This window comes from Cnephaeus nilssonii (genome assembly GCF_951640355.1).
Source record: "Cnephaeus nilssonii genome assembly, chromosome: 12".
NCBI lineage: Eukaryota > Metazoa > Chordata > Mammalia > Chiroptera > Vespertilionidae > Cnephaeus > Cnephaeus nilssonii.
The window spans coordinates 69,354,576-69,380,389 of record NC_137083.1 but is presented as its reverse complement, the minus strand read 5'-3'; the positions used below and the strand labels follow the sequence as shown (position 1 = coordinate 69,380,389).

The 25,814-nt window shown below is 39.5% G+C and overlaps 1 protein-coding gene across 1 annotated transcript in view; it reads left to right on the top strand.

The window, feature by feature from the left end:
- Nucleotides 1–3,723: 3,723 nt before the first annotated feature.
- KCND2 (potassium voltage-gated channel subfamily D member 2) overlaps nucleotides 3,724–25,814 on the top strand; it is a gene marked incomplete at both ends in the record, with an annotated part of 537,232 nt that continues 515,141 nt past the window's right edge. Inside the window, one exon of the mRNA XM_079786391.1 lies at nucleotides 3,724–4,838. Within this exon, the coding sequence (XP_079642517.1) occupies nucleotides 3,724–4,838 (1,115 nt within the window). The remainder of the gene's footprint in view (nucleotides 4,839–25,814) is intronic.

Genomic DNA, 25,814 nt, shown 5'->3' with positions numbered 1-25,814 from the left:
TGGCAAAAATGAACATTTAAATGTGTTCAGCAAAATTAGCCACTAGAGAAACGAACATTAAAATCACAGTGAGATGTCACTATACATTATCAGAATGGCTAATATGAAAAATAGTGATGCCAAATGTTGATGAGGATGCTGAGAAACCAGATAACTTTTGTTGACTGGTGGGATATAAAATGGTATATCTACATGTGTGATAAAATTAGACAGAATTAGCCCAGCTGGCGTGACTCAGTGGTTGAGCATCAACCTATGAACCAGAGATCAAGGTTCAATTCCTGGTCAGGGCACATGCCTGGGTTGCGGCTCCATCCCCAGTAGAGGGCATGCAGGAGGCAGCTGATTAATGATTCTCTCTCATCATTGATGTTTCTATCTCCCTCTCACTTTTTCTCTGAGATCAATAAAAATATTTTTTTTAAAAATTAGAGAGAATTAAGTATAATACATAAAATTTAGTGTACGTAGTGAAATCTGAATAAGGCTGGTAGATTGTGTGAAAGTTGATTTCCTGGTTGCATTATTGTACTGGAATGTGTAAGATGTTACCTTTGAGGGAAACCAGGTGATAGGTATAAGGGATCTCTATTCTTTCTCACAAGTGTATGTGAATCTATAATTATCTCAAAATAGTTTTTAAAAATCACTCTAGGTACAGTAAGAAGATAGACTGCTAAGGAAGGTGAAATATACAGACTTATTGGGGGGTGTGCTTGGTGGGGGAAGCAGTGGAGGACAGGACATGGTCTATGCTGACCACCAAGTTTCTTCCTTGGGCTTTATTTATTAGGAGAGAAAACAGAGTAGACAACTGGAGAAGAGGGGTTCTTGAATTCAATTTTGATCTTGCCGAGTTTTATTTCCCATCAGCAGAAATAAAGTGTACAATGAGAACTCCAGAAAGAAGAAGAGGAATCCCTGGGCAAAGCAAGCACATAGAATGTTCTGCTGGGTTCTGTACACATAATCTTCATCATCTGCTGGATTCTGTAGCCATTATCTCCAGGGCTTGAAAGTCAATTCAGTTCAAGATTATACTTCACCGTCCTCTTAATTTATCAACCAAGTACAGTCAACAAGTCTTGAAGAGGTAATTTTCAGGTAGAATTTAGACATCTCTTCTTAATCAAAATTTCCAAAGGCCGTTATTATAGTAATAATAATAATTATTATTATTCAGTCATCTACATTTAATTTTCAAAGGCATTTCAACAAGAAACTCTCCACATCTCATTCCATTTTCATCAAAATGCAGACTGGAGCCTGAGTAATATATCTAATTGCTAAAAAAAAGTGGGTGGGGAGTCGGGGACTTGAGGATATTTATGTGAGCTGATTCCCTGCAGGCTCACTTCATTTTGATCCTTCACCTTTCTAAAGCATCCAAACCTTAGGGATAGATTTAACTTCCCTCCCTTCACGCCATCTAGTGGTTCCATGTGGTGTCTGTTTGGTTTTAAGGACGATTCCTAATGACTGGGGGGCGGGGTGCACGAAAAACAAAACGGTTGGCCACGACAATTTCCTAATCTCAGCATCACATCGCTGACTCCTCACAAGGACACCTTTAACCACTCTCACCGTTTTGGACGTGCACAGAGATGCGCGGAGAGGACGAAGGGGGCGCGCACCCCCAGCGGCGCACGTCCCTGGACGCTGACATTTAGAAAAGGGTTCTAAATCCTTCCTTGTCATTCGCAAAGGACGGGAAAAGGAGTTGTGGCAAGACCTAGGCTGAGGACACTGCCAGACTTTTCGACAAGTTGGATCGATGACGTAGTAACCTCTGCAACGTGAACGTCTGGCTTGAACAAATAAAAAGAAAGAGGAAGAGAAAAAAAAAAAGCTCTTAAAAATTCTGCCGCGGGGCTTGCAGGGCTTGCTCTCTCCCCCCCCCCCAACCCCCCACCCCCCACCCCCGCAAGCAGCCCCCAGAAGACAACCAATTCCTGCGCGTTCCGCTCCGCTCACCGCCTTCCCAGCTTCGCTCTCTCTCTTCCTCCTTTTCCCACGCTTGCCTGGAACCCGGACCCAGGGAGGCAGAAGCAAAGCCTTCCTCCGGTCCCCTTCCTCCTCTTCCTCCACCAAGCCACCGCAGCCCGGCGCGTGCAGCTTCCCTTTGTTCACCGAGGCTCGCTCTCCTCCCCCGGCAGACCCACCTGGAGGCTCTCCCTAGGTGACATTTTGCGCCGGGGCTGGTGGGTGGCTGGGGTGGAGCGAGAGGAGCCCGAGGGGGCGGGGGCGGAGAAAGGTCAAGCCCAGGGAAAGGCGGGGGACGCCGTGCACAACCTGCGTGGCGGGGCGTGCGCTCGGTTATTTATTTATTTTCTCCTTCTTTATTGATCGCACGAGCTGAGCGGCGCAGGGAGCCTGGGGACATGCAGGACCACCCACTGGCGGGGAAGCAGCCAGCCGCCCTCCCGCGCACCCGCGCCGCCGAGCGCCTCCAGCCTCCGCGCTCCGGCGATTGCCCGCGCCGGCCCCGGCTCCGGCCCCGCAGCGCCACGGCCGCCCCGCAGCCCCGGCGCCCCGCAACCCCGCACCGTGCCGCTCCGGCCCCGGCGACCGCCCAGGCGCAGTAAGTTGGCAGGAGCGAGTCCGTTCGGTTCGCCTCCCTCCCCCGCACCTTTTGAACTTGTTGCTGCTGCTCTGCCGGCCTGCGTCCGGCTTTTGGAAGGTGAAAAGGAGGAGGGCAGCTCGGAAGGATGGGGGAAGGGGAAGGAGAGCTCGCCTGAGCTTCGTGTCTGCTCCCCCGGGGCGCCCGGATCCGGCGGTGGGCGAGCTGCTCCCTCTGCTTCTCCCTCTCCGGGTGCACGGCGAGGAGAAAGTCTCTATGCAACTCAGCCCGGGTGCACACGCGGCCAGGCATGTACCGCAGGCGAGGCGCCTTCTGTGTGCAGCCCGATGCTGCTGCCGCCGCCGAGGCGGTGGCGGCTGCCAGCTCCCGGGCTCTGTAACTGTCACACTGCACCTGAGCTGAACTTGGAAAGAGAGTGAAGGGGCGATTGGACGAACGCTCTGGGCAGACACGACGGGTGCTTGCCGACGAGGGGAAGAGGATCTCTCTCTACGGACGCCCCCGCCGCGCCCGCCCCTCAGCGCTCCCATCTCTTTAGATAGAGCCCCAGGGACCGAGGTGGCCACCGGACTCCCCAAGAGACGTGGGGCCGTGGCTGTTGATCGCGCCTGGGAAGCTACAACAGGTCGCCTTTTGGAGACTCCTTTGGCGGGAAGGGCCACTTGAAAAAGGAAGGTTTGAAAGAGCCAGAGGGGAGGTGGTAAGCGTTCCTTGATCCCGTCAAAAGAAGACCCCTCTGAGTGATTTGTCCTTGGTTTTCTCTACCCTGCTGCGCAAGGCACACTCACCCCACGTTAGCCGCGTGTCAGAGGAGAAATCCCAGACACCTGTTTGAAGACACTGCCGCGTCGAAAGCCACCTGTGTACTTGTCGGTGCCAGGAGTGGCCTGGTCCAGCTGCTGGGAAAGGTTTGGGGCGTGATTGCTAGGACGCCGTGTTTTCCAAATAGCTGTCCTGGAGGGAAACCTGCCCTCCTGAGAACTGTGACTGCGCCAGGAGCCCGGCCTGGGAGTAGGAGTGATCCCTCTGGGCCACCTTCCCCTGGAGCATTTTCTCGGCAGGAGGGAGTGGGTGGTTGGGGCCACTTTGACCTTTGAACCGTACAGGCCCCATCGCCCTTCTTGCCTCCACTTCCAGGCGCCATGGCTGCAGGGGTCGCAGCCTGGCTGCCCTTTGCAAGGGCGGCGGCCATCGGGTGGATGCCCGTGGCCTCGGGCCCCATGCCAGCTCCCCCGAGGCAGGAGCGGAAAAGGACTCAGGATGCTCTCATTGTGCTGAACGTGAGTGGCACCCGCTTCCAGACCTGGCAGGACACCCTGGAACGGTACCCGGACACCCTGCTGGGCAGCTCCGAGCGGGACTTCTTCTACCACCCGGAGACGCAGCAGTATTTTTTCGACCGGGACCCAGACATCTTCCGCCACATCCTCAACTTCTACCGCACGGGGAAGCTGCACTACCCGCGCCACGAGTGCATCTCTGCCTACGACGAGGAGCTGGCCTTCTTCGGCCTGATCCCCGAGATCATCGGCGACTGCTGTTACGAGGAGTACAAGGACCGCCGGCGCGAGAACGCCGAGCGCCTGCAGGACGACGCGGACTCGGACAGCACCGGCGAGAGCGCGCTGCCCACCATGACCGCGCGCCAGAAGGTCTGGCGGGCCTTCGAGAACCCGCACACCAGCACGATGGCCCTGGTGTTCTACTACGTCACCGGGTTCTTCATCGCCGTGTCCGTCATCGCGAACGTGGTGGAGACGGTGCCGTGCGGGTCCAGCCCGGGCCACATCAAGGAGCTGCCCTGCGGGGAGCGGTACGCGGTGGCCTTCTTCTGCCTGGACACGGCCTGCGTCATGATCTTCACGGTGGAGTACCTGCTGCGCCTGGCCGCCGCCCCCAGCCGCTACCGCTTCGTCCGGAGCGTCATGAGCATCATCGACGTGGTGGCCATCCTGCCTTACTACATCGGGCTGGTCATGACCGACAACGAGGACGTGAGCGGGGCCTTTGTCACCCTCCGGGTCTTCCGCGTCTTCCGGATCTTTAAGTTTTCCCGCCACTCGCAAGGCCTGCGCATCCTGGGCTACACCCTGAAGAGCTGTGCCTCCGAGCTGGGCTTCTTGCTCTTCTCGCTCACCATGGCTATCATCATTTTCGCCACCGTTATGTTCTACGCAGAGAAGGGGTCTTCCGCCACCAAGTTCACCAGCATTCCGGCGGCCTTCTGGTATACCATTGTCACCATGACAACGCTAGGGTAGGTGCCAACGAGGGAAATGGGATGGAGGTGGGATATATGTGAGGTGAGTGGAGACCCCACTGAAGTTATATAATATAAGTTAGAGGAAATCATTTTTCTCTCATTATCTAAATGGTTTTGAGGAACTCTGTTGACCTATGAAGTAGATACGATATAGAGATGAGAGTACTCAGGGAGTTGAGTACGGATGGCTGAAAGTTGATAAATACGATAAAGAAATTTTAGGATTCCTGAATGTAAAGGCGGATCATCAATATTATATGTATGAATACATGAAAACATACTAAGAATGAAAAACACAAAATCTGTGCCCCAATAAAGGTATAATTAATGCACCATATTTATTGAAATGCCCAGAAAATGCTCCAGTGTATTCAAGTGGAAAGTTTTCATGTGCATTTGAAGTATCATTTTTATAGGAATAAGTAATTTTGGCATGCATTTTCCCTCTAAGAACTATAATTCTTATTTTACATTATAAGATATAAGTTATAAATATCATTATAAAATGATTTTGTAATACATATGTGCCTATTGCTGCATATGCATGTTCATTGTGGCTGATAAGTTATGCAGTTTTAGAATGTCAGGGCTGAAACTGATCAATGCTATAAAATGCAGTGGAATGATATTTGCAATATATTTAAGACTCTCGGATCATAGTTTCAAAAAAAGAAGCAAGGGACTGTCATCCACCATTTTTTGAGAAACTATAGAACCCATCAGGCAATGGGTCCATGACCATTCAATAAATGTTTAGAAGATAGAGCAGTATCTGGTGAGATTGATGGTCACCAAGGGCTGGTTGTGTTACAGAAATTTGTGCGTTCTAATTTTCTTCTAGAATTCTTTTGTGCATGCTTTTACTGGGGATAATGGTGTTTTGCAGGCAAAGGGGCATCTTCTGAATTAATACTTTGAAAAAATTTTAAGCTGGAATTAAGACTTTTTACATTGGAGCAAAAAGAAAGATCTGAAATGATTAGTAATATTAAGCAAACTGCAGAAAAGTAGCAGCGTTTACATATTAGAGAATCTAATAAAACAAGGTGGTTAGAGCCTTGTACTTTTATGAGTTCTTAGATAAGACAAGTAGTGATAGTGCCCTTTCTTCAGCTTTATGCTTCTTTTCTGGCATAATTAATCCGTCCAATAGGGATTTGGTAATGGCTTCAAGAAAAAAGTTATTCCCAAGGCTGCTTTTTCAGTATTGTTTTTCTGGCTAATTTAATTGCCTTCTTTAAATGATAATGTGGTTAAAATCAACCTAATTTTTTTAGACATCTTGTGTTGAACAGAGTTTCTCATGTTGTCATCTAGCCAACTAATAGAATATGTTATATGTGAAGAATTTTTGGCTAAGAAGGAAATTATAGTACAGTAAAATAAAATAACATGACTTTCATTTAGTCTCACATGTTTTTGTAAGTTCTACTGGTGCATTTTCAAAAATGAATTAGTGAAAATCCATATTCTGTTGCTTGTATTTCTCTTTTATCCTGTTGGTAATTTTGTGACAAATTTTGAAGGAGATTCAGAATAGTGTAGGTGCTTAATTCTTAACAAGGGGGATATATATTGGTCATGTTGTCTTTTTGTCACTTGAAATATTAAGGAAAATTGGATAGTGCAAATCAATATCAGGATTTCAAATTAGAAGTGCATATGAATAAAAAAGGACTCTGTGTCAAGAGGACATAAAGGAAGAAATATTAAAAGGAAATATATTTTTAAAAATCTAGTGTCAATGGCAGTGTTTTTCATGAAGTAGAGCAGTATCTGGTGAGTCATTTAATACTATATAATGTCTATAAGATTGAATATAGGCATTTTTATAATGAATGTGATGACATGGTAATTTCACCAGCTGGAAGTTCTATTCTAGACATGTGAAGTTAGTATTATTTTAAAATTTGTTTCCTGAAATGACTTTTAAATTTTTATTTTATTTAGAATTTTATCTTTGTTTTCAGGAGAACGATGAGGAAATGCTAACCATTAATGGCATTATTATTATATAATAAAATGCTTATAAGCATCTATTTCTTGAAATAATTTAAGAAACTGAATCATGATGCCTGAGTAAAGTCTATGAAATGGATTTAATTCATATGATTCACATGTAAGTGGATTAGAAGAATAAAATATACACTTTCTCAGAACTTGGAAGCAAAATGGGAGTTACTTTGAAGATTTAAGTTTCATTGAAATTGACAAGTTTAATTTTCATAAATTAAGCTAATTAGTGATCCTGATAGGATATAGTAGTTATAGTTTTAAGATGTAGAAATGTTGTGCAGTCAAAATACAATCCACTTATTGGAAAATTATATGAACATTTAACAAAGCATATGTTTTATAATATAGCACAGTTTCTTAGGAAAATGTCTTCTGTTTCTCATCAAAATATATTTATAATACATAATATATATATATATGTATATATATACATATATATATATATTAATTCTGCCTTTTTGTTTCTTATCTTTAGTTGCATTGTGACTCAAAGCTTTATTTAAGGATAGAAAATATTTGACAAATCCATTGCCTGAATTTATTTTTTACTTTGTAGTTTTATACTTATACGATGAAATATAAGGTATAAAACTTTCTGGAAAATATGTGTAGTTGAAGCTAATATCAAGCTGTGTCTGATAGATGACCAAGAATTTCCCATTACACTTTCTGAGCTCTTTTTACATGGCCATTATTTTTAATGGAGTTAATGTTCATTAATTAATGATAATAGAAGTGAAAATGGAATCCTAAATAGTGGTTATCCAAAGTTTCAGCTCATGCAAACATCTATACTAGTAAGAGAGGAAATAGCCAACAGCTTTGTAATTCATAATTGACAGAATTATCTCCTCCCTCTCAGATCATTTTAGATAATGTTCAGGTCTTTTTGTCTGAAGAAATGGGTCTTTCTTAGAACTATTGTATATTCACCTTTCTCAGAACTATTGTATATTCACCTAATTATTTGTGTGCTGGCTAAAATACTAAGTATATCATTATACTATGACTTAATCATGCTTGTTCTAAATGGAATTATTTAACTTGCTGGTAAAATGAATACTTCAAAGTATAATTTTAAGCCTTCCCATTTCCAATTAATTAAAGCAGAAAACATTAAAAGCGTAATTTTTAAAAGTTAAAAAAGATCCCACTTGGTAATGGTGTATGATCTTTTTAATATGTTGCTGGATCCCATTTGCTACTATTTTGTTGAGGATTTTGGCGTTTATGTTCGTCAGGGATATTGGCCTGTAGTTCTCTTTCTTTTTAGTGTCTTTATTTGGTTTTGGAATTAGGATAATGCTAGCCTCATAAAAATAGCTTGGAAGTGTTCCTTTCTCTTGGATTTTTTTGGAATAGTTTGAGGAGGATAGGTGTTAGTTCTTTGAATGTTTGGTAAAACTGCATTGTAAAGCCATCTGGGCAAGGGCTTTTGTTTGCTGAGAGTTTTTTGATTACTGCTTAATTTACTCAGTAATTATTGGCCTATTCAGGTTTTCTGATTCTTCCAGATTCAGTTAATCCTAAGAAACCCAAAACACCAATCAGAAAGAATGTATACACCCCTATGTTCATAGCAGCACAATTTACAATAGCTAAGATCTGGAAATAGCCCAAGTGCCCATCAGCAGATGAGTGGATAAAAAAGCTGTGGTACATTTATACCATGGAATACTATGCAGCAGCAAAAAAGAAGGATCTCTTACTCTTTGAGACAGCATGGAAGGACTTGGAGAATATTATGCTAAGTGAAATAAGCCAGTCAGAGAAAGATAGGTATCACATGATCTCACTCATATGTGGAATCTAATGAACAACATAAACTGATGAACAAAATAGATTTAGAGACCTAGAAGCATGGAACAGAATGCTGAATCTCAGAGGGAAGGTGTATGTGGGGGGGTGGTTTGGTGAGAAGAGAGCACCCAAAAAACTTTTATGCAAATATGCATAACCAATGGACAAATACAATAGGATGGTGAAGGCCTGGGTGGGGGGGGGGGGGGGGGAGTGGGCAGGGATGGGCTAGAAGAGATCAATAGGGAAAAAGTGAACATATGTAATACAACAATAAATATTTTTTTTAAAAGAAGCCAATAAAAGAAAGGATGTCAGATTTCTCAAAACAGTGTTTAGATTGGCCATGCATATCTGTATCTCCATACCATATCCTTCCTTTCTGTGCATATCTATTGACCTGCATTAGGCCCTGACTACCCTACCTACCTTCTTTCCATAGTGTAAACTCTAATTACTGCCTTAAACTGCCTTGGGAAAAAAGGACCTGAAACTCCTCCTTTGTCCTAATGACCTTTTGGCGATAGCTTCCAGGCCTTGTTTTTCATGCAGGTAGTAGGGTAGAATTTAAATTTTGCCAAATTTAGGAAATTTCAAAGTGGTCACCAATAATAAAAAAACCCACAATAAAACCAATGTTGTGACAATATATTTAACAAGTTCCAGCTTCAGTTTATCGTTGTACCTCAGGTGCATGATGTTTGAGTGAGAAGTGGTATCAGGTGGCATTAAATAATTGGAGGAGATTTTTATGTTAGGTAGTATTTGCATTCTGAGTCATGATTGCTAACCATTTAGACCAGTGCTTCCCAACCTTTTTTTGGCCATGCCTCACCTAAGCATCTCTAAAATCCTGATATCCCTCTGCCCCCGACATATAATTCTTATTATGCAAAACGTGAACGCCTATTCATGTGGAGGAAACCTAAAAGGCCACTAACTTGGTTTAAACAAGCTTCCAAAGAACATGGCATCCATGAAAGAGAAAAATAAAAGAATGAAAGGTCAGTTGAAGTCCTGAGGAAGAAATCACCAAGAAACTGTTCAAAAAGTATGAAGTGATATGATAAAACTAGTGGCCCGATGCACGAATGAAGATTCGTGCACGAATGGGCCTTCGTTCCCCTGGCTGCCAGCACCGCCTTCGCTCTGGCCTGAGCAGCCTTTCCGCTCCCGCCCAGAGCTGCCTTTCTGCTTTCCCATGCTTCCCAGAGGCCCCTAGTGGCTGGGTTGGTGCAGAACGCCAAGCCATCTTTGTTGGGTTAATTTGCATACTCACTCCTGATTGGCTGGTGGGTGTCGTGAAGGTACAGTCATTTAGCATGTAACTCTTTTATTAGGTAGATAGCTAATAAAGTTTCAAAACATATAATAGAGAACTGAAATGCATAAATATGTCACAATATATATTTATATGCTGAATATAAAGCCCCTAGATTAATAAGAATTGCAAAAAATTCACTACTAATAACTCATTCTCGAATTGCCCACCCTTAAAAATCAAACCCTGTGGGGTATGTGCCCCACATTAGGAACCACTGATTTAGAGCCTTTAAGAAACAAAAAATAGGTAATATATTATTCATGACATAAAACTTAAGAACTTGGAAGTGTCATTTTTGTAGACATTACCTCTTCTTTAATTTAAAAATAAAGATATTTTTAATATGGGAAAGAAAGTTACTATGTGGTATTTCTGTAAAGTTTTGTTTAGAATAAACTTCATGATTTAATTACATAAATCATTCTGATTTCTGAACAAATACAGGGAAAATTTTATTTATAGTATACATTCATCAGAAACAAATAAGGTAGAATTACTGGTACATCTATGCACTCAGAAAAAAACTTAGTGTAGTTGTCTATAAGACTTTCAAACACTAGCTCTATAATATTTTAATTTTAATAGGTTTGGTAACTTGTTATTTTAAAAAACAAAAAAGCAAAATAATTTTTCTTTGTGATTTTCCTAACAAAGTAGCAGGGAAATTCCCTTTTTTAGAATGGCATAATTGGAGTGGGATTTTATGTGTGTGTGTGTGTGTGTGTGTGTGTGTGTGTGTGTTATAAATACCATATACACAAATAAATATATTAAGTGTTTTATTTGTTATCCTATATAACAAAAGGATAATATGCAAATTGACCCTAATGGCGCAACCACCAGGAACTACTGTTCGCTATGACATGCACTGACCACCAGGGGGCAGACGCTCAACACAGGAGCTGCCCCCTGGTGGTCAGTGCGCTCCCACAGGGGGAGCTCTGCTCAGCCACAACCTGGCTCTTGGAATGTGAGATGGTGCAGGCCAAAGGAACCCACCAGTGCACAAATCCATGCACTGGGCCTGTAGTGTTGAATAAAAGTGGTGAAAGCAGACATCCCTGTTTTGTTTCTAATCCTAAGGGAAACACTTTTAGTTTTTGCCCATTAACTATGATATTGGCTGTGGGGTTGTCATATATGGCCTTTATTATGTGAAAGGATGATCCCTCCATTCCCACTTTGCTGAGAGTTTTTTTTTTTTTTTTAATAAAAAATGGGTGCTGGATTTATGTCAAATGCTTTTTCTGCATCTTATTGATATGATCACATGATTTTTATCTTTCATTTTATGTGATGTTTCACATTTAGCTGAATTCCAAAACTAGATAAAGATATAATATTTTTAAATGAAGACATTTAAAAAATGTATGCATCTTAATTTCTTTTATAAGCATGTATTTTGTTGACAGACAGAGGTATGTTTAGAAGAGATAATGTGTTCTCTCAGCAGAGTACCTTAAAGACTGTGCCATTTTCTCATTTTCAGTGAGTCTATGATATTTTTTTTTCTTTTTAGGATTTCCCTTTAGACTAAAGATTGACTTGGTATTATACTTATTTTTTGTATAGTTATTTCATTCAATTCTGATGTCATATATTTTGCATTTGTGTAAACTTTGCTCTCAATTATATTCATTTTTGAAAATAAGTTAATGAAGACCAAATTTCTTTTGACCTAATTTCTGAATTCCTGATAATAGGAAAATTTACAGTTATTTATTTAAAACGAATCATTTTATACATGCAAGATTTATTTTGTGGATTGCTCATAGTTAGGCAATTAAACAGCAGCAGGATTATTTGAAATTTCATTTTTGACTCCTTTTTTTGAAGGCCTTAAGACATAATATAAGAATGTACACTAATAACAACTTGGGGGCTACTGCTGATACTACAGGGATAAGAAAAGGAATACATTTCCTTTATACGCCATTAATATGCATTTCTCTCCTAGCTCTACGGTCTGTGACACTCCACATTCTTCAGTATCACTGCTTGCTCTACATTCATTCACACAGTACTGAGGTTTTTCATGGTGATTTCTAGTTGATATAATACACCCATGTGTTCTCATCTGGTGAACTCCTAGACTATTTGTCAGCAAACTACCTGGCCTGATGGAGGAGAAAGAAAATCAAAATTTTTTGTTTGTTTGTTTCCTAAATCACCTGAAAAATCTTTGGCCTGTTGGTTGTTAAAACTCTACAATTTAACTTCTCTTTCATTGAAAGAACATTCACTGAAAAAGGAGTATTATTTTTCCTTCAGAGCTCTAATAACGATTCATTCTTTTTTCTCTCCTCTCCCTATGTCTTACATTGTTTTATGGATATATATATATCCATATACTGTTTTCCCACTGGCCCACTGGTTTCAGTAGCTAGACTTGTAGACTTGACAGTGTGGGATATGGTCTGATATTGAAAATAAATCCGGAGATAAAACACCATCTACCTTTCTGTGCACATCCGTGCTGCTCTTGGCTTCTGTAGATTTCATTGGAATTTAGTTTTCTCCTTTGAGAACCAGCCTTTAACATTGAACTTCTCCATGAAACCTTCTCAACCTCCCAAGCCTATATAATGTGTAGTTGGAATACTCTTGACATTAATAAATGCTTTTTTATATACAAAGTGTGGTTTTACTTCTTGCCTTCCTAACTAGATTGACGGGCTTTTGAGGTTTGTATTTATACTTTTTGGGACTTATTACCCACGAGCTCAATACTCATATGTAGAAAAATCTATATTAATGTGTTGCCGATCATGGCATGAGATGATAACTGCACACCATGGAGAGAGCTCTGTAGCCAGGGAATTGTGCCACCTCAACTTTAGCAGTAATCTATTAATCTAATCTTTCCCTTTGTTCAATGTTAAAAAGTGAACTTTATTATTTGAACATTTTATCTTTGAGTGTACTAGAACATACTCTTTTTAGTTTAGGGAGGGCTATGAGACTTCTCCATTTTTGGTAGTAATTCTTCTGCAAATATTAGAATTAATAGTTGTCAGTGTCTTTTTCCTTAATCAGTTTGCTTTCTGGTGAAGGCTGGGTAAAGTGCAGGTGCCTCTGGGAATCATATGGAGATACCTTATAATGTAAGGGAATCAGCACAGGAATGCACTGCCTTCTCTTTCCAGCTCAGTGTCCTAGCTAAATATTAGCAGGCAAGGAGCCCGTAGGTGAAAAAATACTCTGATGACACTTTGTGACAAGGAAGGTGTTCTTTCTCTTACACCGTAAACACGAGGTGGCACTTTTTTCTTTATGCAGGTCCACTCATTTACGAATAAAATGGAATTGTTTAAAAATAGCGAACTATTATCTGTAAATGACATAGAAGATAAATGTAGCCTCTCTCAGGAAGAAGTTCCTATTATAAGAGATTGAAAGGCAGGTATACAAAATACATGTAGCTACATATCCTGGCATGGTGCAATCCGTTTTGCAGTGGAAATTTTGACAAGTCTGTTATGTAAAGAAGATTCGAATCATGAAGAGTGTGGGGAGAATAGGCGGTGAGTTATCAGAAGTTAGTAATGAGAAAAAATAACACTGAAAGTGTAAGATGACAGTTGAAATAATGTCTAATAGGATGGGAAGGTTTTGTTCTAAAAGTAAAGGGTCTTGCCTTTTTTGTTTTTATGTGTGCCTGATTCTTCCATCTTCCTCACTTTATTCATTTTTAAGACTAACAGGAATAGTGCTTTTGCAAACCCAAAGTTTTATCAGTAGCATGTACTTTTAGGAAATCAAAATGTGACTCATAGAGCTCAATTCAATTTAACATATGTTGTTGATCATTTACTACCCCTCATTGACCTCAATAGTAAACATAACTGCCAACTTCCTAACCTTAAGAACTTTGTAGTCTAGTGGGAGAGGCAGAAAATAAACATGTAAATACTATGTAATTCTAGGTACTGGTGGCTGCTATAAGCAAAATAAATCAGGGTAAGAAGTGTATTATTTTAAACGAGGGGCCCAGTGCACGAATTTGTGCACCAGGAAAGGAACTGTGGGCCTCGATGCTGCAGTGGGCACAGGGGTGGGTCTCAGCTTATTCTCTGCACCCCCATGCCACCGCCGCTCCCACATGCTGATGGCGCTGGCCCTTCTTGCACCCTCTGATGGCGCAGAGCAATTGGGGCCAGTGTAGTCAGCAGGTGCGAATGGTGGCTGCTTCCCTGATTGCCCCTCTGGAGCAGGGGGAAGTGGAGAAGCCCTGAGGGGTGATCGGCGCCGGCAGCAACTGCTTGCACCCGCTGATGGTGCCGAGTGATCGAGGCTGGCGCCGGGTGCCAGCAGTGGGTGCAAGCAGCAGCTCTGGCGCCAGCAGCAGTGCGAGTGCCAGGCGGGACCATGGTGCATGGGAGCAAAGAATTTTCAGTAACCACCAGAGGCTTGCCCCAATGATGGTGACTGGTGTCCTGCCATGGTCTGGCGCCCCACTCACCTGCTCCACCATCCTGCTGTGGCCGATGCCTGCCATGTTCCACACTCTGCCGCCTGCTGCCAATGCCCACCATGTTCCGTGTGCACCCCCATCATAGTGACTGGTTGTTCGATTGTTCCGCCATTAGGTCTATTTGCATATTAGCCTTTTATTATATAGGATAGGGGACAGACAAGGCATTTCCAAGGGGAATATATAAACTGATGGCTAACTGAAAGGAGTAGAGTGACCTCTGTGAATATCTGGATGAAGAGTTTTAGAAGAAGAGAGAAAAGAAGTATAAAGAACTCAAGGTAAAAGGAGGCTTGGTATATTTCACCTAAGGTCGCTGTAATTGAAGCAAAGGGAGGGAGGGGCTTAGTAGCAAATGCTATCTGAAAGGTAGTTGGGACAAGAGGATGTAGGATGTTACAGGCCATAATCAAGACTTCTGGTTTCATTTAAGACATAATGGGGAGATATTAGGAAGTTATTAGCATACTGGACAGGATGTGATTCTGTGTTAAAATGAGCACAAGGTCTGAAACATTTACATTTTTTCCAATGGCCATTCAGCATGTATAAATCCTCATCCTTTGTTAGATTTGTCATATTTACCTTACCTTAAAATTTACATCCAGTTATTCATGAGATTTTCCAGAAAAATGGAGTATTTTATTAGAGTACATGATTAAATTATTCCTATCTGACAAAAATAAGACTAGTTCAAATGAAAAATGATTTTTTTTTTGCTGAAAAGATAAAATTGGTTCTCAATAGATATGGAGCTATTTTGGAAATGACTGAACATTATTATTTATTTTGAATATAGATTTGCAGATTTACAGTTGTCAATTCTAATGTCAGTGTTCAAGAATATCATATATACTTTGGATTCTATTTAGAGAATTTTCATTTATTTTTTTCTATCATTGCAGCAGGTACATATATATTCTCATCAGGTTTTGTTATTTTCACGAGTTTGAAAGAAAAATGGTTTCTATGTTTTTAAATCTGTGAAAATTGCCAGAGGATCTGTATTTTTTTTTTTTTTTTTTTTTTCCTCCAAGGTAAGTTGGGACCCTGTGTGTAGCCAATGTATAATGAAAACTTACAGAGACGGTGCTTTGGTAAGGATCACCATGCTGCAGAGTAAAACATAACAAAGAACGGAAAATTGGAGAGAACTTAGGTCAGAAGAACAGGAATTGGATTAACAGCATAAAAATACAAACAGATAATTATGGTAGCTTCCCAGATGAGCAACTTGTGAAAACAGTTCTTGAATGTAAGGGAAGTCAGTGTGGCATCTCACTTTTGTATTCTCCTTACAACATCTGCTCTCCAGGTAATTCTCCGTCTCGCCCAATAGTTCTATAGAGCGGTTGTATTTCTGATGGAACAAGCCAGGATTTGTGAGGGCCATCCCAAGGAAAACGTGCCTTTGCCTGTTATGAAGTTGTTCATGCAATTTCACTCATAATTAGCATCCTTTGTTAATTTTGATGGGGACTGGTTTTCTTTCATCTTGCTACAGAAATTGAAGCTAAGTATATGGAAATATTTAATAACTTTAACTATATGTTTCAACTTAAGGCCAACCATATCCAAGAGAATAATATGAAGAATATCAAATCTGAAAATATCTCCCAAGGCTTTGATTTATTCATTTTTGTGAAATTAAGAATGAGAATTGGAGTTGATATTCAATTGGTTTTCTGATATTTCATAGTATTTTATAAAATGACACTTTTTTAGTATATTTATAAAATATAACTTTTTGCATACATCTACAACCAAGAAATATTCATATTCTCCATTCATATTGTATAGTTTTTTCAGTATATTACTGTAGTTATAAAAATTATGCTAATTTCCAGGTATCTCATAGGCATTCAGAGGGGATACATCACTATGAAATAGGATATATGAATAAATGTCAGGGGAAATTACTTTTATTTTAGGCAATTCTTAATTATGAAAATGAGTATTATTTTCAAAGCTTTATAGGTAATGTTGCAATTTTTTATGTTTGTAAAAAAAGGCAATTCTTTTATTTTTATTTTTTTAAAATATATTTTTATTGATTTCAGAGAGGAAGGGAGAGAGAGATAGAAACATCAATGATGAGAGAGAATCATTGATCGGCCGTCTCCTGCATGCCCCACACTGGGGATCGAGCCTGCAACCTGGGCATGTGCCCTTGGCTGGAATTGAACCTGGGACCCCTCAGTCTGCAGGCCGATACTCTATCCACTGAGCCAAATCCACTAGGGCAAACGGCAATTCTTTTAGAAAGCATAATTAACTTAGAGTGTATGTATATTGACCTGTTGTCTTTTTAAAATATAGCATCTGTGCTTTTGGCTTTAAAAATTGTATGAATTTGATGTGAAATGTCAGAAGATAACAGTAAATATTCTAATAAAAAGAAGAAGAATGTAATTTAGAAAATGGTTATAAACCCTCCTTTATGGAAATAAAGCCCTTTATTCAGGATTGGCATGCTCCTAAAGTGCCTATTGATTTTGCAAAGAACTTTATTATTTAAATGTAAAATGTCCAACTACCTTTATAATCACCTAAATGAAAAGTAAGATTATTTTATTTCAAAAACAAAGGAAGTCTTCTTTTTCAGTCAAATATCAAATTTTGGCAAAATGCTCTAATATATACTACTTTATGCCAAACTTTGAGTTCATTAAGAAATCACTTTATAGATATCCACATTTCTTTTACTTCTGTCTCCTCATTATTTCCCACATTATTCAGTGCCCAGTTTCTGAATCTATACCTATTGTTTTAAATATTACTAAAATATGTGTGAATGTACAGTGTGTACTCAAATATACATATAAGAAACACAAGCACACATAGGCATCAATACAAAATGTATGGCTATGTATTATACGCATGTGAATACACATACCCTCTTATTTTTCTGAGAAAACACAAAATGAACTATTGATGATAATACTTTTAAGAAGTTGGGTATGTGGGAGATAAGAAGAATCATTTTATATTTCATTTTGTACCTTTTGTTATTTTTACAAAGGGTTTTTTTCATCAACTTATAGAACTTCTGTTAAAAGAGGGCTCTTTGATAACTTTTGGGGTCTTCTCTCTTTGTACTTTTCTACATGAAAACTTTTTGAGATGTTATTTAAAAGTGGAACCCTCTCCTACCATAACCCTTTGATGATTCACTCAAAAATATCCTAAATATATCACAGCTGTATGACGTTGGTCAAGTTACTTAAACACTGTTTGCCTGAAATTCCTCATCTGTAAAAACAGGTGAGCCATATCTACCTCATAGCGTTTATATGGAAATTAAATGTAATATGTAAAGTCTTAGAACATTACCTTCTATGTAGGTGCTATATGAGAGATTGCTACTATGTTATTATTATTAAATATGGGATATTAAAATAATATTAAAGGTAATAGATTTTTTGCATAAGAAAATGTAATAAAGGAGCAGGAGGAAACTTTGGGAGGTGACAGATATGTCCATGGCCTTGATGGTGGTGGTGTTTAGTCACACACTCATCAAGTTGTAGACACTAAAAATGTGCAGCTTTAAAGATAGAAGAAGGAAGGGAGGGAGGAATGAAGAAAAGCAGGTAGGGAGAAAGGGAGGTTCTCAGTAAACTACAAATAGAAGGAAAAGAGGAAGTCTCTAGTGGCCTTCACCCAGTAGACAATTAGGCAGAACGTGATTGTTGATGATGGAGAGTTATTAACTGAAAAGATATCTTAAATCAATAGGTATTTCCTATTAGGAACTGGAATTTTGAGTTACCATACCAAACTTTTTTGTTGTTAAAAATTCTACAGTTAATAAACTTGGGTACCAAATTATAAAAATTCTCTGTCCCTAGCAAACTTGTTTTGACATGAAATACTTAATCATTTCTTTCTTATTGCTTACTCTGCCGATTTGCAAAGAGGATTTGAAACAATTTACTGTCAAATGAATCAAAAAGATTAAATAAACAACTGTTAAATATGAAGGGGAAATGATGGAGAATAAAAGTTACATTAAATGAAGCGCTACTGAGCGTAAAATAAGTCCATATTTTCCTGGCAGCTAAAGAAAAGAAGTAAAGTAAAGTAAAAAAGAAGCAAAATAAAGCTCTATTTATCCAATAAAGGAAAGTATCTCACTCCCTGAGGAGTAGAGCAGGCTTTTTAGCAATGTAATGAACCAATAATTTCACAAATTATTTAGAACTATTTTTTATTTTGGCCATATATATATATATATATATATATATATATATATATATATATATAAACTTTCACAATGTAAAGTACATAATAACACTGTAAAAATACAAAGGTATTTTCAAAGGAAATATAAATGTCTTGATTAAAATATACTTCTCGATCATTATAAGGTTCATATATAGTGTCTCGCAAATTCTTAGTGTGGACTAAAGATCACCAAAATTAGGGTCACCCAGGATACTTATTAAAAATGCAGATTCTTGGCATTCACCCAAAACAATGTAAATAGTCTCTGGAAGTGGGAACCATGACACCTGCATTTTCACTTCTCACATCAAATTTTAAGAACCACTATCTGGAAGAATGTATCTACTGTCTGTCTCTACTGTTATCATCCTGGAATATTATTGACCTTGAGTTGCAATTTTGAAAGGGGGTAAAAACAAACCATTTAAAATAATGACCTTGACAAATTAGTGAAAGTGCTAGTTTTCAATATTACTTAATTAACATGTCAATAAGGTAGACATTCAATAATCTTGAATATAGGTGGTAACCTGATTCTTTATTGCAAAAGCCCAATCCGATCCTGTGCTGAGGAATAAGGTTTCATGGATGATATCCATTAGTGCCAGTGTTCTGAGAACCGCTGGAATAAAGAAGACACTGCTTCCTTTTGGGAATTTAGGACTTTGAGTTTTTAATGTTATTGGTTTCCTAACACTGTCAGGAATAGGTGGACTGAGCTTTCTTAGTCTAGGCACAAGTTAACTGACCAGTTGATCATAATGAAAATAGGAAACACGCAGTCGGATATTAGAGGCTCAGAAGAAGGGAAGAGCTTATGAGAAGCAAGACAGCACCATGTCTGAACATGATCTGAAGCTCATGAGATGAGAATTTACTTAGGTCAATAATTTTTCTCTTTTATTTTCTTCTATATAAGCAGAGAGTTGATTTTAAAAGGCTTTACTTTCCAAAGAGGGTCATTTTTAGTCACATGTTAGAAATTTAAATCGCGGAGGAGTTGAAGATAAAACAACAGATGATTGGTGGATTCTTATATTGTAATTGAGCATATGGGAAGTTGCATGTAAAAATTTGCCGAATGGCTGATTTGACGTTGAGCTTTTCATGGTCGTTAGCATGTCCAAACTGAAGTATGCCATACACCTTTTCCCACGAGGCCTAAGGGTAAGGAGACCTGGCTTGTGAAAGTGATCGACAATTAATATGGCCAGGAGTTGAAATTCATTTCCTGCCTTGGAGGATGGTATCTCATTAGCTATGGTTACCGGATTTCGGGTCATCAACTTTTATACAAAAGGAAACCTATAATCAGAAGTCATGTTTCAATCATAAAAGTGCTGATAAATACTAGTGTACTCTCAGGCAAACTCAAGTGTTCCTTAGTGTTAAGATGAGAAGGCGAGACACGACATTTTGAAATCTTGGTTTAAAGTGAGATTAGATCAGTGGTCGGCAAACTCATTAGTCAACAGAGCCAAATATCAACAGTACAACGATTGAAATTTCTTTTGAGAGCCAAATTTTTTAAACTTAAACTTCTTCTAACGCCACTTCTTCAACATAGACTCGCCCAGGCCATGGTATTTTGTGGAAGAGCCACACTCAAGGGGCCAAAGAGCCGCATGTGGCTCTCGAGCCGCAGTTTGCCGACCATGGGATTAGATGATGCAGGTTTATACCAAGTCAGATAAATAGGTAAGAGTCTTATAAACCCTCGTAAGGCCTCTCTTCCTGAACAGAATATATCTGGATGGAGACGAAGACACACACAGACACACACACACACACACACACACACACACACACACACACACACACACGGGGGGGGGGGGGAGAGGTAAGGACGTAATCTGACACGTTTAATGGAGTAGGAGAGTCTACTATTTATTGGGCCCCTGCTCTGTGGCAGGCACCACCCCCACAGACATAAACCATGTTATTTTTTCATACAGGGCATTGATTGCCCCCCTCGCTCTTGCTTTGCCACATTTCAATTCCCATTGGCAAGAGAAAAGAAAATAAGCTAAATAATTAATAAAACGAAAATGACAAAACCAAATTAAGAACATTCTACTGAAAACATGTTTAAGCAGCTAGAACTAACATTAAAAAAAAAAAAAGCAGGCAAACTCTTCTAGCTAAAATAAAAAGCTGAAACCAGAAGCAATAGAAAATGTTCTGAGAAGCATGTCTGGAATTTTTTGTAAGAATGTTTTAAATATTCCTTTATTTAAAATAAAACACTTTTACCAGTTTCCTCATTTTCTTTGTCATTTGTTCTCTCTCTCTCTCTCTCTCTCTCTCTCTCTCTCTCTCTCTCTCTTTCTCTCTCTCTCTCTCTCTCTCCTCTCTCTCTCTGCATATTATATTCCCTATACTTTTTAAAAAAGTAAAGTTACATACATGATGGACTTTAACTTCCCAAAAACTTTACTATTTCTTAAAATTAAGGATTTTGTTTTATATACCATAGGACAGTTACTCATTTTAGTAGTTTAACATTGATACATAATATTTTTCCTAAACTATTTTTGGTATTCCAGTTTTATGGCTTACCTAATGTCCTGTATATCATTTCTTTTTAAAAATTTTTCTTTTTTAAAAAAATCTTTATTGTTGAAAGTATTACATTGGTCCTCCTTTCCCCCCCCATTATCCTCTTCTAATCCGCTTCTCCCGCCCTCAGGCCCTCACCACCCCATTGTCTGTGGCCATGGGCTATGTATACATACATACAAGTTCATTGGTTGATCTCTTCCCACCCACCCTCCCCTGCCTTCGCTCTGAGGTTCAACAGACTGTTCATGCTTCTATGTCTCTGGGTCTATTTTTGATCACCAGTTTATGTTGTTCATTAGATTCCACATGAGTGAGATCATGTGATACTTATCTTCCTCTGACTGGCTTATTTCATTCAGCCTAATATTCTCTAGGTCCATCCATGCCATTGCAAATGGTAAGAGTTCTTTCTTTTTTATTGCCGCATAGTATTCCATGGTGTAAATGTACCGTACCTTTTTTATCCTCTCATCTGCGGATGAGCAATTATTTCACCTAGCATAATAACCTCTAGGTTCATCCATGATGTCACAACTGGTAAGATTTCATTCTTTTTTATGGCCAAGTAATAATCTATTGTGTATATGTACCACTCTTCTTTATCCACTCACCTATTGATGGGCACTTGGTTTGCTTCTGTTTCTTGTTTATTATAAATAACTAGTGGCCCAGTGCATGAAATTCATGCACGGGGGGGGGGGGGGCCGGGGGTGGGGGCCGGTGTCCCTCAGCCCGGCCTGCACCCTCTCCAATCTGGGACATCCCTCTTGCAATCCGGGACCACTGGCTCCTAACCACTCACCTGCCAGCCTGCTCGCCCCCAACTGCCGCCCCCCCCCCCCGGCTGGCCTGTTCATCCCCAACTGCCCCCTCTTGCCAGCCTGATCACCCTAACTGCCCCCCGACCAGCCTGCTTGCCCTAACTGCCCCCCCCCCCCCCGCACCAGTCTGCTTGCCCCCAACTGCCCCCCCCCCCGCTGGCCTACTTGCCCAAACTGCCCTCCCCACAGGCCTGATCACCTCCAACTGCCCTCCCCTCCTGGCCTGATTGCCCCTAACTGCCTCTGCTTTAGTACCACCACCATGGCTTTGTCCGGAAGGACATTTGGAAGGTCTCCTGGAAGGTCTCCCAGTCTAATGAACATATTACCCTTTTATTAGTATAGATGCTACAATAAACACAGGGGTGCATTTATTCTTTCAAAGTAGTGGCTTGAGTTTCTTCAGATATATACCCATAAGTGAAATCACTGGCCCAAAAGGCAGTTCCACTTTTAATTTTTTAAGGTAACTCCATACTTCTTTCCACAGTAGCTGCACCCATCTGCATTCCCACCAACAGTGCACGAGGGTTCCCTTTTGTCCATATTCTTGCCGACAATTGTTTGTTGATTTATTGATGATAGCCATTCTGACAAGTGTGAGGTGATATCTCATTGTGGTTTTAATTTGCATTTCTCTGATGATTAGTAATGTTGGAAGCATGTCTGCATTTTAATATGAAGTCCTAGGTCAGTGGTCGGCAAATTCATTAGTCAACAGAGCCAAATATCAACAGTATAACGATTGAAATTTCTTTTGAGAGCCAAATTTTTTAAACTTAAACTTCTTCTAACGCCACTTCTTCAAAATAGACTCACCCAGGCCGTGGTATTTTGTGGAAGAGCCACACTCAAGGGGCCAAAGAGCCGCATGTGGCTCGCAAGCCGCAGTTTGCCGACCATGGTCCTAGGAGAATATCAGAGAAAATTCACAAAAAAAATCATGTCCCTGATTAGGTATGCCAGTAAAAATCCCTATGTTTTTACCAAACATTTGAGTCTTGAGACACAAAATGAATAAATACTCTTATCTTCCCGAAGAAACCATGAACAGATGTCTTTCCCTTGCACCTTAGGTCCCACATAAACATAAGCCAGTTAGCACACACACCATGCTTCCAAGTTCTGACCTGCTATGAAAATCTGGAATATTAACAACAAAATGATATTGTAACTTTGTGTGTGTGTGTGCTTTTTGTTGTTGTGGGCTCAAAACACATTCAAAGCAAATTTTTCTAAAGGTGTCACAGTAGCCAAGTTCAGGCATTTTTAGGTTTAAGGGAAGTAAAATTAAAAGAGGATACTCTTTTCCCCAAGTTAAGGAGAATTTCTTTAAAATCCAGCATATTGCTAAAGTCCAAAATTTACTTGGTAAATTTACAACAAAATAAGTTTAAAAGCTATAATATTCTACCCAAACCAGTCCCAGATATTGTTTAGCAACCAAGATGCATATTAATTTTGTTGTAATTTTTATGCCAAGATATATTTCAATTGTCTGTGATTTCTGCTCATTTTTATTTTAGTTAGTTTAGAAGAATCTGTTTTATTGAAGAAATAGACATGCACTTGAAAGATAATTTGTTTCTTAGCCTATATTGTATTTGTTTATTTGTAGTATCCCTAGAAACAAAATAAGAAAAGAAAATCCATGGATCTCGAATGCCCTACCTGTACCTTGGTGAGCTTAGGGTGCCTCAATGCTGACAGGTTCTCTCTTCAAAGAACCTCAGACTTCAGTTGAAATCTCCCCTGCCTGGAGGTTTTATAACAATGCCTCGAACATTGTTTTGCCAATCATAGATGTTAAACAAAGATTTTCTTTTTTTACTGTAGAATTACAAGTCCAACTGATTTTAGGAACTTATATCCTTCACAATACAGTACTTTCTGGCTACTTCTCGCTCAGCTATACATCCTCTGGCACACAAATATATCTACATACAGAAATAAACTTCCCCCAGATACAAAGTCTTCCACTTAACATACATTAAAAAAACACATGAAATAAACTTTTAGACTTTTGACACTTTCAGTGTATGCTGATTGATTCCTCTGTACAACTGTTCTCTGAATCTTGATTCAATTTCCTTCACCTTCAAAAGAAATCTACATTTCTATGCTATTTCTCTCATCTCTATGCTGTTGGGTCATAGATATACAAATCTTTCCTGAGCCACTCTTCTGAGCTTCAGACAATAATTTCCAGATTTATGCCATCAGGAAATATTATGACCTTGTTTTTTATAGACAATTAGCATAAGAAATTTCCATATAGAAAATATTTCCAAGTCTAATGCAAAATTATTAAACACGGAGTATTGTAAGGTAGTACATTACTCACTACTCCATGTATTAAGAGCTATGAAAAAAATACATATATTTTTAAATTTATTTTTTCGTATATGCTAACGCCATTAGAATTTGGATGTTTCCTGTATGACTGATGAGAAGAATTCTCAAGCTTGTCCAGGGTCACCAGTAATGGGTGCCATGACTGATTAGTGTTGCCAGCCATAGTGGGGTTGTAAGAGAGGTTTTTTTTTTTAACCTAGCTTAATCAAAGTCTCAGTGGCAGAAAAATGCCGAGCATATTCTGGGCACAGTGAGTAGATTTATTTGGCATTCACATATCTGTTGAATGTTGACTGAGCAAAAATCTGGAATCTCTTGTCACTTTTTGAATCTTAATTCTGCTGTGAATGGGTTTGAAAGTAATTATTGTAACACTAAGAATCCCTTCACTTATAAGTTACGTTTGTTTTTGTATTTTTACCTTTTCTTTTAAAAATGTTTTGACCTTCTTAAGTGATTGATAAATATGCATGGGATAAATGAAAATAAATTAAAATATCTTTCTAAATGCATAAATATTCTATTAATATATATGAAATTGGAGAAACAATTCTATCAGGAGGATGGAATAGAGACTGAATTTGATGACATTTGAATCTTGATTTATGGCTTTAACACTTGAGCCCTCCAACTAGTCTGCGATACATGACATATTATTTGACCTCTCTGTAATACTGTTCTCTGTAACTATCTCTCACCATCACTTTAAGATTGGCATTTGTTAATAATTTATTAAATTGGTGTACGTTAGGTGTTGCGTACAGTTGAACATACTGGAGCCCTGTTGTTTAACAGAAACAAACCTGATGCTCAGAAATACAGAAAAACAAAAGCACAGTCACACACAAAACCTAGCAAGTAAACACAGAATCCAGATTTCATTTAACTCAATTTATGGTCTGTTACTATGTGCCAGCCAATATACTTGGCACCAAGAAGGAAATATATAAGTATGAGAGAGTAAGTTCTGTGCAGAGCTGGGGATTTTAAATCCTGGCTCTTCTCACTGGCTGACTTTTCAGAGGCTGGATGCAGTTTAAAATATATTTGTGTTTGTATTATATAAAATGGGTGAGGAACTTTTTATGCTCTGAAATGAGCGACTGTTTGCCTGGGTTGGAAAGAACAAAACTCACCCGTCAGTTCTTGTAACCGTCACAGTCTGTGGAGCATATGCAATTGCAAGGATATCTGAACATGTTTTTTTTCCCCATATAAGTGTCCCTTTTCCTCCTTTTAGGCCTATCCTAGTCATTAGAGAAGAATCACTATGACGCATGCAAGCTAACTTGTGAGCTGATTCCTATACCTGTTGTTTTCCTTTTCATTTTTTGTTAGTTAAAGCATAATTGGTATTTGCTTTTTTCCAAAGAGTTTAAGATCACCTATAT